Genomic DNA, 13,363 nt, shown 5'->3' on the forward strand with positions numbered 1-13,363 from the left:
AAGGAATATTGAACTCAGTATTGCCTTTCATTTTACTGGGTTCAAAGACAGTCACATGACCAAAGCACAAACATTTGTAAACTGTCAGTAGCACAGCGTGGCATGTGGTTAAAAGTGAGAAATGTGGCATTCATCTGGCAGTGGTATGGCATGACGTAGGACTCAGTTACCTTGCGTCAGTCTGGTGGTCACTGCACTATTAGACTGTACATATTCCTTCTAAAGTTGCAAGCTAGATGCATGCCTTGTGATGCGTCAATCCAGTGCTTTACTCTCCAACCCACTGTCTCTCAAAGAATCGAGAAAAGATAAAGCCACTTAATATCATCCAGAAACATCATTTTTTCACTCAAAATCATATGACAGTGCCGAAACCTGATAAGAAAGCCATAAATCAAAAAATGTGCCTGTATTAGGTGCTATACTAATTCAGGGTATTGTATATTTTGACTGCTTCCATTGAGATCATTAAATTTCCGACTTTGATGCATAAAGTATCACGAAGTTACACTACAAAGATATGAACTACAAGCATAAACCTATGAAAACAAGAAAAGAAAGCATCTTGTACCTTTTAGAAACAGATTAGCCTAACAAAACACTTGTGAAAGCAAGATGCAAGCTATGGAGCAAGCCAGTCACTTAGCACATGTATACTAAAAACTGGCACACAGACAGAGATAACAATGTGCAGCTTGTTTCATTACAGAAATATGAACTGCAAATTATGAAAACAAGAAAAGAACATGAGCCTCAATGTCCTTTATACCACGAATAAAAAAAGCTAAAAATTAGCAAGTACTCAGCAACTAGCACAAGTGCCTTTCACATTGTTATTCACCTCTTGTCTTCAACAGCATCACAGAAGAAAATTGCACGATTGACAGTTTGTTAGGAATAAAGAACCAGAGTTACAGAAAGTTTGTCGTAGGAAACATGGTATGATTTTAAATTTCATCTGTAATGTCGATAAAAATTTTTTTACTGTTACAGTCTTCACTTATGGAGTGTTAGCAATGTGACCATTTTATTTGAATGATATGAAGTGTTACAGCATCTAAGAGGAAAAATTATCATTAATTTGAAGTTTTAATCAATAAAGTAACTTTTTTTGAGAATGTTTATTCATTCATTCACTGAAATCTTGAAGCTTGTAAAAGCTGAGATCTCAGTGTGCTCCAACAGTGACTCATGTAAAATTATCAATAACGAAACTTTAAATTTTTTGAAAGTTATTTTACCTCTTATGGAGATAAATGCCATAGAAACCAATGGAAAGGAGCTGGAAGCAGAAAATAAACAGAGAGAAAAGTCTCCTCCCCCATTCCCTAGCAATTAAAGAAGACATGAAAAGAACAAATAGCATCAGCCAAGAGTTTAATTCTCAGGAAGCCGTAGAAACTTTACTGAAGAAGAGATAGTTGATAGATCATTGCATTTATGAAAAGGGATAAGATGCAGCTTAACACATTGACTGCCATGGGGATGCCAGCGACCAAAACAGACGCTTGGGCACGACACTGTGTGCCTGCCAATGCTCGCAGCATGACCTTGCACCTGGTACTGTGGCATGGTCTGCCCTGGCAGTGAGACAGCCACCACTGTGCAACAACAAAACTCAACAATTTTCTTTGAATTTTTTTTTTCTTTTTTTATAGAATAAGTTTCTCTACTGGATTTTTATGACCTAAAAGTTACATAACCCGAAAAGGAAAAAAATGCTGTTCTGGCCAAAAGATACAAGAACTTGCTCAGTAACATAAAAAATATGACCTAACAATGTCAAAATAAGATAAAATTTCTGTCTTAAAATAAATTACTGTATCAATTCATGAAAATGAACTATATATTTAAGAACAAAGTGCAAATGAAAATCAAACTTAACTATGAAATGTAATTTTTTTTATTAACATTACCAGAATGTAGTTAGCTTGTTATTATTATTATTATTATTATTATTATTATTATTATTTGTTTTTCTTCAGTTTGTGACCTCTGATTTGCAGTATACAATGAACAATTTGTGAAAATTTTTGAATAAAAAGATTTCTTTTTTTACTTCAAAAAACTTCTTTCTGCTTCATCTGACGCAGTAGGAGCATATTTAAAATGGACAATATCATTTAAATCTAAATGATTAAGAAATAACTTTTCACCCAACAAAATCATTGAAATGGAACACAGTGTGTGATACCATTCACTATTTTTCTAACTGCTTTTTCCATTTTCTTTCACACTTCCATTTTTTCACTTCTAATTTATTCACTTCCCCCCCTCCACTTCTTCTGTCTGCTTTGCGGGTGGTACTTCTGATTGCTCCAAAGCAGTTATAACAGCAGGAATAAATCCAAAATTTGATTTTATATATGAAAGTTTGCTTGAAATTACAGCATTAGACATTTACTCTGGGGCTAGTCCTATTGAAGCAGCTTCTCTGCTGCCAAATGAAGCAGTTATCCATTTTCACAATAATAGTTATAGGCATCATTCCACGACCACCATCTTGTCAAAGTGAAAGAGCTAATAACTTAAGTTCTGCAACACATGAAAGGGCTTTCAAAAATACCTTTTCGACACACCAAGTAAATTTCTCAGTTTAACTGAACTTACTATGAATTTCTGCAACTCTGTGTAAGGTGCGAGCTAAATCAGTCACATGCAGTGTTTTACTGTATTTTGCTTTTAATTAATCAGCAGTCAATATGAAGAGGAACACATTATGATGCTTCACCCCTTCAGTCCTAATGGCACCCATAGATCTGTCGAACAATTTACTAATGGTGGGAGAATTTAGTTTTTTGTGAATGTTCATAGCTTATAAGAAACTTTTTGCCTGAATCATCTTTCAAAGTTCCCACAGTGACATTTGCAATATATCTTTCCATAGAGTCTGTGGTTTTATCAGTTGACATACATATAATGTTTTTTATTTGCAACCTTTGGTCTGTTTTTTTAGATTCAGCTGACATAGCCCTTTCTTGATGTAGAAGAATCAGGAGGAGATTTGACTGTGTATTCTTCTAAGAATACGTGAAATTTTGGATGGTACAGTTTACTTAAAGGAATATCAACACAACAAAAAGCTGTACAAAGTTCTTCTCAGGATTCCCATGCGAGCTTTTGCTGTAGTGTTTTTCCACTTTCAATCTGCTGTACTCTGCTTCTGAGTTTCTCTGTTGCCATATGCAGCTGAACGTTAATTTACTTCTCTGCAGTTGCTGTTACCTCGTGCTTTACAATACGGAAGTTTACCATCACTCAAAAATGTTTTCTCATGATATTAAGACATGAAGTTTTATAATTGTACTTCAATACCTTGCTTCATGTTAGTGAGTTATCTCGCTTCATGTTAGTGAGTTATCTCAATATTGTGAGAAAGTATTTTTGAGTGATGGTAAAATACTGTATTGTAAACAGTGTGAGACAAGAATAACTGCAGAGAAGTAAATTAACATTCAGCAGCATATGGAAACAGAAAAACTAAAAAGTGGATTACAGCAGATTGAAAATGGAAAAATCCAACAGCAAAAGCTACTATGGGAAGCTCACCAATCCTATTCACCATTCTGTGAAGAGCTTTGTTCACCTTTCTGTTGCACTGACATTCCTTTAAGTAAACTGAACCGTTTTTTCTTAACTATATTGCATGTACTTCAGACTTTTAAGACTGAATAACACAGTGAGACACTTGTCAGCAGTTCAGAGTTCAAAATGACTTAAGCAACAATCTGCTTATAGAGTAACAGTTTTTAGTCATCAGTTTTCTGGTTGGTTTGATGCGGCCTGCCGTGAATTCCTCTCCTGTGACAGCTTCTTCATCCCAGAGTAGCACTTGCAACGTATACGTCTTCAATTATTTGCTGGATGTATTCCAGTCTCAGTCTTCCTCTGCAGTTTTTGCCTTCTACACCTCCTCCTAGTACCATGGAAGTCATTCCCTGATGTCTTAACAGATGTCCTATCATCCTATCCCTTCTCCTTGTCAGTGTTTTCCACATATTCATTTCCTTTCCGATCCTCCACAGAACCTCCCCATTCGTCACCTTATCAGTCCACCTAATTTCCAACATGCATGTATAGTGCCACATCTAAAATGCCTCGATTTTCTTCTGTTCCAGTTTTCCCACGCCTGTTTCACTACCATTCAATGCTGTGCTCCAAACGTACATTCTCAGACATTTCTTCCTCAGATTAAGGCCTATGTAACAGTAGGCTACAAAAATCTCACCATTGCATAAAGATGAAGATCTTTATTGTGAATTCAAACAAAATGTGGAGGAAGATAGTTATTTGCCATGTTCCAGGAAACAAGTTTAAATGTAGAATTCTGTGAAATGTAACACAGGTGAAAGAGACTGCAAGATAAAAGTTCTTTACTTCTTGAAAAAAGTGAAAATATAACAAATATGACAGTTTAAGTTAAAAATATGCTCTGTCAGAGAGAAATGACCATATATGCATAAATATGATGTAACAAATTACAGTAATTCGTTTGCTTTTTTCATAACAAGCATTTATACATATTTATATAATATGTCAGTCTTTTTGAAAAATATGTGCCCTATCATAAAAATCCTAGCCCTATTCATCATTATTCAGAAATCATTGCAGCTAATTCAGTCAGCTGACTTTTATGTGGTAACTCTCATACAAATACAGTTGAAAGTATACCCTCTGTGCAAGATGGATTGTAAACCTTATTTTGATATGTTGTGAATTTTGTAATTAACTTTACTGCACTTTTTTCATTTGTCTGTTGTATGTTTAGACATGATTTTGGTGGTGGCATAGTTAAGTGTTATGCAAGTTTTGGATTCCTAATGTAGGATGGTGTTTATCACCAAGTGTTCTACACTTAAATAACTTCAGCCATTGTGTTTTTATTAATAGCATCTGTCTGTGAGACTGGGATAAACTGTGGTGGACAGTCTGGCTTGATACCAAGTGAACCACAACTACAAGAGAGTTCTATGTTTGAGGAAGTACCAGAGGACATTGTAAGTTCCATTCAATATTCTACTTACTAACATGTTGGAAGTATGTATCTGTTTTGTTGAATTTTTGTATTGTTTTTCATATATTTCAAGATAGCTAATTTTGTTGAATTTAAGAGGTTAGACATCTCAAAACAATAAAATCCTGTTCAGTACACAGAAAGTAAGCAATGGTATTTACTTTTCTGACGTAGTTTATCATGTATTTATAATGTTCTGCACAATGTCTTGAATTTATTTTTGTTGTTATGAAAAGTTATTATTTGTAATGCTTTGTACGGTATAGATGATTGAGTCTTTGCTGTCACTTTTGTCAGTAATGAGCAACTGAAGGTGAAAAGATGCCTTTCATTCACTGCATAGAACCACTCTTATGTTGTCATTGGAAATAATGACACACAATGCACTAGTAAAAATGCCTAGTTTTTCGAAACTTACGTTTTCACAAAGAAGAAATATAACCAGCACAGTCCTATTCCACATTTTAACCTAACCAGACAAAATTGTAATTCTGATTCTGCTTTTATTGCTGTAACTGTATGAGTATGTCTTCAGGTGATAGTTTATAAGCAGAATGTTTCCAGCTGATCTGCTGCCTTTTCCTGGGGTCTATGGATTAACTTCATGCAGCACATCAATATCATTTTGTGTGTTGTGTAGAAGTGAAGGAGTATTTTGTAATTTGTTACACAACATTTCAGTTTAATTATGCAAAACATTTAAGTGAATATCATCTTTATGCATGACTTCAGCCTTTGTAGGAGCACAATAGACCGGTACATGTTCCTTTATCTTGTGTCTTACAAGTAATCTGTGTGAGTTGGGTATCATTTATATCCACCCTCAGCAACTCCTCCTCCTCCTCCTCCTCCTCCTCCTTTCCCTCCCCCCTCTCCCTCCCCCCTCTCACTCCCCCCTCTCCCTCCCCCCTCTCCCTCCCCCCTCTCCCTCCCCCCTCTCCCTCCCCCCTCTCCCTCCTCCCCTCTCCCTCCCCCTCCCCCTCCCCCTCTTCCTTTAGCAAGGTGTGACAAGTCACTGCTTAATTGTTTGTTATTATTGACCGGAAAATTATGGGGCAAACCATTAAAGGAGGGAATATAAGAAACAAGTAAACAGTGTAGGATTATTGTGCATTTGCACTTCAAAAACCCCTGCCGAAACTGTTGTTATCTTCATCTCAATTCATTAAGTGCCACATATTTTAAAGATAACTCTGGAAAGTAACCCAGAGTTGACTGATGTAATCATACTCTGGTTCAGTTTACCATTTTATTACAAAAAATATTTAACTTTCTGGTAAACACCTTCCAAAACAAATATGATGCTGCTCATAATTTTCAAACTTCTATTCAGCTGTACAGAAATTGAAGATCTTGTTTCATGAAATTTAGTATTTTGCAATGCACTTCTGTAATATTATGGGAACAAAGCAACAGAATAACTGCTTTGAGAGGCTGCCTCATGACTTTAGATCCCAGTTGAGTCCGTATCATTATGGGAACCAAGACACAGAATAATTGCTTTGAGAGGTTGTTTCATAACTTTAGAGCCCAGTCCAGTTTGACTTAACTGTCCTGACATGAATAATCCCCACATTCAAGAAATGCTTACATAAGGAGGAAGTGAACATGAAAATAATGTTAATCCATTTGAGTTGCAGTGTTATAAATAAAAATGTTATGTTTTATGTAATGTTCAGACTATGATGAAAAAACAATATTTTCAAAAATTGGAAAAAAATGTTATATTGTGCTTAGAATATGATGACAGAAGATTAAAGCTTATGGTTATACATAAAGTGAATACATACAGAGGAAGAATGATTTGATCGCTGTTTAGGTATGCTGCTACCAATGCTAAAAGCTGGGTTCAGTCCTGTGCTGGACTTAGAATATTTTCCAAAATTTAATGTGGCTTTGACTTCTGGGAGTTCTTTGTTTGTGGGAGAAAATAAGCAGCACTGTGGTTAAACTGTAGGGTCCCATATGACCGACTGAGACAGTTAGCTGTTGGATCAGAGGAAGGCACAAGCCTTACACTCCCATTATGGAAATGCTTAGCAAAGCACAGTAAAGTTGAAACTAATCTTCCACTCTACAACAATTATACTTGTATTGAAAAAATTTATGGTGGTTAAATATTTTTTTGTATTATATTTATTTATCACACTCCAAATAAACAGCAAACCAGTATAATCTAACATTAATGACATAATTTCATGCTTATAGTGAGCCCAATGTTCAGCAGCCGGAATGGCACAGTCCTCCACGTCACAAGGTTCTCTCAGATTACTACAAACCAACAAGTGTTCTGAGTCCTTTCTTGTTCCACACACTGCCCATCATCACTGATACCCCTCATCTTTAAATTAGTCTTGCCAATTGTTGCACCTATTCTCTATCTGTTGAGGGTTTTCCAGGTCCCATATTGGAGATGGCAGTCTCATGGTACCTTCTCATTGCTGTCCAAACTTCTACAAGAGATTTTGTTCTCCACAGCTCAATTTGGCAGGCTTCTGCTGAATTTGGTATTGGTGCTTTTGTAAAGAGGAAGCTTTTTCTGATTTTCAGCCATGAATGGATAAGTGTCATTTCCAAGCAATGGGTGCCTTGGATCTGTTTCTTGCTTCTTTTCAATCTCTGCTGCTACCTGTCTTATATCCAGAAGTGCTCCTCTCAAAAGTGGAAATCCACATAGTGTTTGCAGATGAGATTGTTTGTTTATGAAGAACTATGACTTTAATACTTCTGACCTTCTTTTTCTCCTGCGGGTTTTTCTGCTACTGCCAATATTAGACAGTATATTTGTCTTTCCTAGTCCACATTTCTGTAAAAAAAGCTTGTTATGCAGTACCAACTTGTACATAAGGGAGTTTGAAAACTGAAACAATTCACAAATGTTAAATTTGATTTGATTGCAAATACCAACTGTGCTTTACATGGTATTATCATAATTTGCATTTAATTTTCCTTTAGAACATTTGCACTATAGACAACACATGCATGTAAGTCACATCCTACACAGAAACTGGATTTGATTACTTGCACAGCGTCTACATGAACAGTGTATGTAAAAAAATGATTTTTATTGAATGCCCGACCAAGTTGACATTTTTAAAAGGTTTCTGCTGTACTAATCTGCACTAAAGTGCCAAAGAAACTGGTATAGGCATGCATATTCAAATTCAGAGATATATAAACAGGCAGAATGCGGTGCTGCGCTCAGCAACACCTATATAAGTGTCTGTTGCAGTTGTTAGATCGGTTACTGCTGCTACGATGGTAGGTTATTAAGATTTAAATGAGTTTGAACGTGGTGTTACAGTCGGCACATGAGCGATGGGGGACAGCATCTCCAAGGTAGTGATGAAGTGGGGATTTTCGCACACTACCATTTCATGAGTGTACCGTGAATATCAGGAATCCGCTAAAACATCGAATCTCAGACATTGCTGTGACCGAAAAAAGATCCTGCAAGAATGGGACCAATGACAACTGAAGAGAATCATTCTACATGACAGAAGTGCAACCCTTCTGCAAATTGCTGCAGATTTCAATGCAGGCCCATCAACAAGTGTCAGTGTGTGAACCATTCTATGAAACATCATTGATATGGCCTTTCGGAGCTGAAGGCCCACTTGTGTACCCTTGATGACCGCACGACACAAAGCTTTACGCCTAGCCTGGGCCTGTCAACACTGACATTGGGCTGTCCATGACTGGAAACATGTTGACTGGTCGGACAAGTCTCATTTCAAATTGTATCAAGTGGATGGACATGTATAGGTATGGAGACAACCTCATGAATCCATAGAACCTGCATGGCAACAGGGAGCTGTTTAAGCTGGTGGAGGCTCTGTAATGATGTGGGGCATGTGCAGTTGAAGTGATATGGGACCCCTGATACATCTAGATATGACTCTGACAGGTGAAACGTACGTAAGCATCCTGTCTGATCACCTGCATTCATTCATGTCCGCTGTTGGTTCCGATGAACATGGGCAATTCCAGCAGGACAATGTGACACCCCCACATGTCCAGAAATGCTACAGAGTGGTTCCAGGAACACTTGTATGAGTTTAAACACTTCCACTGGCCATCAAACTCCCCAGACATGAACATTATTGAGCATACATGGGGTGCCTTGCAACTTGCTGTTCAGAAGAGATCTCCACCCCCTTGTACTCTTACCGATTTATGGATAGCCCTGCAGGATTCATGGCGTTAGTTGTCTCCAGCACTGCTTCAGACAGTAGCAGAGTCCATACCACGTTGTGTTGCTGCACTTCTGCTTTCTCGCGTGGGCTCTACACAATATTAGGCAGGTGTACCAGTTTCTTTGGCTCTTCAGTGCAATATGCACCTTTTTAAAATTCTGTTTGTCAAAAATGTTGAACCAAATGACAGTTTTATGCATCATTGCTAGGAACCTGAAAAATTTGCTTTTGCAAATAGAAGCAAATTTGCCTCAAAATTTGAAAATGCAAAATTACCTAATAAATGAGTTCCATAGCAAATTGTACCAAGATGAACAATTTTATCAAAGGTAGTTTCAAACAGCTTTATTTTCTGCATATAAATATTAAAAACATAACCAATTTTTGGTTACTTATATTGCACAACATCTGGTGAAGCTCTGTTTGCAAAGATAATGTATCTAAGAACAAGGTTGCAAAATAAAAAGGGCATGTATGCTTGACTAAAAAGACATCACTGTGCTTCTGTGCATACATTACACTCTGGTGCCAAATCAGTTGTGTGCGGTTGAATGGTCTCTTTAAGATACAAGCTATGTATGACAATGTAGGACTCAACTATGGGACCCTGGCACCTTGTGTGTTATGCAGACACTTTAATGAAACAATTTTAGATGGCAGGTGTTTCGAATTAGGATTGTGTAAGATATCACTAGAGGTTGGGTCTGAACAATCTTGTTTATGACATTAACAACCTCAGAGAGCAGTTACTCGATAGCTATTACTGAATGCTTTCTGTAGTCAGCTCTGTTATCTGTTGTGTATTGCTTGTTGTTTTCTTTTTTTTGTATGAAATGATTGACGACATTAATTCTGGTTCAGAATGGCGTTTGATTACAGCTCTCACAACACAAAAGGATCCCTACGGTCATGACCATTTTGCAGAAACACAAAACATTGGTGTAGTATGGCTATCTTCTACACTGCAAAAGGGAGGTGGGAGGAGGGGGGCGGGGGGCTGGTTTGCCCACACCACTCCTCAGATGGTGTTAAGTTCTCATTCATTTTTGTTCACAGTCAACTTCCATGTTATAGTTGCTGCACTATTGATTGTAAAACACCTCTAATAAACATATTTTGACCACACTGAGAGTCTTTCTGTAATGTGTGAGTAGAGTTATTTTCAGTTTCATTGCTATTCTAAGTACCTTGTCAGCTCTACATGTAGCGTTACCAAATATGGATTGTTTGTCTATGAATGCCCATGAAAAGGCTCTGCAATATACTAATCATACCTTACATGCCACAGATTCGAAATGATTATTCTACAGATTCTGTAATTATCAGTTGGGGTCGAAAAAGAAAAATAATGTGTAGAAACACCATAAATCAAAGAACAGCGCCATTCAGTGATGGAAAAACGCCGCTGCTTCTTAACAGAAACAGTGATTACTTGAAATCTTACATAGAGTCAAAAAAAGAAAACAAGCAAAGGCAATTTCAGAAAATAAAGTTAAAGGTTTTGAAAAATCAAACATTACTGTCAAAAAGCTCTTAGTATTTTTAAATTGTCGCACCAAAATAACTGGTATCAAAGCAAGTGACCATGGGATAAAAAAGCAACCAAAATCAGTGAACAGTGGAGAGGCCACTGGGTCTAATGTGATTGCAGTATGTTGCTACATAGAGTATGTGAAAGAATTTGCTTCTTTTCTAGCAGCAGTTTACTGTAGGTTGCAGGAGGATCAGTGTGTTCTTAGTGATTTGAATAAGGTGCAGGCCATTCCCGTTTCCAAGAAGGGTAATGAAACAGACACACAAAACTACATCTGTGACATCAGTAGACTTTTGAAACATTTTTGCTAATGTATTATGACATTTCTGGACACCTAAAACCTACTTTGAAAGAATCAACATGTTTCTGAACACAGTGATCGTGTAAAACCCACTCCGTGCGGTTCTTCCACAAGCTCCAGAAACTTGCTGCTTGGCCACAAGCTCCAGAAACTTGCTGCTTGGCCACAAGCTCCAGAAACTTGCTGCTTGGCCACAAGCTCCAGAAACCAGTAAATACTGCTGCCCAGGTTGATGCTATGTTACGTGATTTCTGGAAGGTATTCGATAGAGTTCAATACTGCTACCTAACCAATAAAATTAGAGCATATAGAATATCAAATCAGCTGTGTGGTTGAAGAATTTCTCGCAAATGGAACACGACATTCTCAGTGGAGGGATATCTTCATATGTGAAGATAACTGAGAGCATACTGCAAGAGATTGTTACAGTGCCATTATTTTTCACAATATATATTGTGTATCAATGATCTAGTGAGTCATGTTGGACGTTCTAGAAGCTTTTCGAAGATGGCGCTGTTTTATATAGGGAAATCGCAGTGCTATAAAATTCCACCAAAATGCACAAAAAATTGCAGAGGATCATCACTTGGTGCAGGGATTGGAAGTTAACCCTCAACATAAAGAAATGTGATATATTGCTCATAAACAAGCACAAAGACCCAGTATTGTATGATTACATAATTGTAGAACAGTTGCTGGAAGCAGTCACACCCATAAAATATCGGAATATGTGTACAGAGCAATTTAAAGTGGAATGACTACATAATAGCAATGCTTTGTAAGGCAAATGCCAGACTGAGATTAATTGAAAGAATTTTCAGGAAGTGTTGTCCATTCACAGAGGAGGTAGTTTACAAAACTCTCATTTGAACAGAAACTGAATATTGCTCTTCAGTGTGGTATCCATACTGGTAGGATTGACAGAGGGAAGAGAGAAGATCCAAAGAAGAGTAGTGTGTTTTGTCACAAGTTAATTTACTAAGCGTCACAGGAATGTTCAGTCAACACTTGGGGCAGATGCTGTAAGAGAGGGATTCTGCATCACAGTGGGGTTTACTTTTCTAGAAGGATCTACCAATATATATTGTATTCTTATACGTATGTCCTGAGAGAACACCCTGAATGTCAAGTTGAAGATATTAGAGATTAGCATTACTCTTCTCAGTGTCCGCTCTTCTTTCTTGTGCTTATTCACCACCTTCCAAACAGCATCTACTCCCGAGCCTGACTGTATCAACGACCGTCTGCGCTGAACACAGACTTCATGACTATGTGGATTATTGATACAGAATCTAATGACCCAGATTCTTTCCTCCGATAGTTACTTACATTTATTCCTATTGATCCTACTTCATCCCTCATTGTAATGTACTTCAGAGTTTTGTTTTCCACACCTACCTGTGCCCATGAACTTTTGGTCCTTGACCTAACCCAGCTCCCCTCCCTCTCTCCTTCACACATATTTGTGCATGGTTTTAGGCAGTTTCATGTATTTTTGCAAATTTTTATGGATTTGTGCATATTTTTTTGTATCTGTGCATATTTTTGCATATCTGTGTGTGTTTTTGCATGTCTTTATGTATTTTTTACGCATCTCTATGCGTCTTTTTGCTTATCCAGCTCCTCTCTGAATCAACAACACCTATTTTGCACATTTGTGCATCATTCCCCTTTCTTTTGCATCATTCTCATTTCCTTTGCACCATTCCTGCCACAATAGACCCTTGCTCTATCTTTCTCCACCAGTTTAGAAAAGTATCCCTTTCCCTTATGAAAACCATTCCCACATCCTCTTTCTCAAATACTGCCCAAACGATACAATCCCCTAAACGAAGTAACTGTAAGGATTCCTTTCTGTGGATCCCACACTTCCTTTCACAATGACCTACAATTTTTTTAGATTCCGCCAATCCCTGGCCCTCACAACCCTGGTATTGCAAACACACATCTCCATGTGGCACAGTCAAACCAGGGCCACCTCTGCTGCTCCTTCCATAAGATGCTACTACTCTGCAATCTGTAATCCTTGTGCCACATCTCTGAAATTGAATCCCTTGTTCTCCAGCACCTGGAGGAGCATTCCAGATAACATCTCCATCCTGCTGATGTTCTACCTTTTCAACCTGCCACATCCCCCCAAACTCCCTACCAACTGTCCACCAAATCCAGAGCCAAAACATCCCCATAACACTGTTTGTTAACCTTTCCACCAAAACCCTCAGCTCCACAGAAGTTTCTGTCCTCACCTATAGCCATACGCCCAAATTTAACCATGCTGGACTTCTCAAAGACCTACTTTCCTTCTCCCAATCACTGCA

The 13,363-nt window shown here is 37.7% G+C and overlaps 1 protein-coding gene across 3 annotated transcripts in view; it reads left to right on the forward strand.

Annotated features, from left to right (window-relative positions):
• The window catches only part of LOC124619938 (transport and Golgi organization protein 1), a 161,555-nt gene that overhangs the window by 30,636 nt on the left and 117,556 nt on the right, over positions 1–13,363 (forward strand). For all 3 annotated transcript variants that reach the window (XR_006980168.1, XM_047146587.1, XM_047146589.1), the window contains exon 4: positions 4,891–4,997. Coding sequence is in view for 2 of the 3 variants with exons in the window: in XM_047146587.1 (XP_047002543.1) it covers positions 4,891–4,997 (107 nt within the window). In the remaining variant the exon portion in view is untranslated. The remainder of the gene's footprint in view (positions 1–4,890; positions 4,998–13,363) is intronic.

This window comes from Schistocerca americana, chromosome 6, assembly GCF_021461395.2.
Source record: "Schistocerca americana isolate TAMUIC-IGC-003095 chromosome 6, iqSchAmer2.1, whole genome shotgun sequence".
Classification (NCBI taxonomy): Eukaryota; Metazoa; Arthropoda; class Insecta; order Orthoptera; family Acrididae; genus Schistocerca; species Schistocerca americana.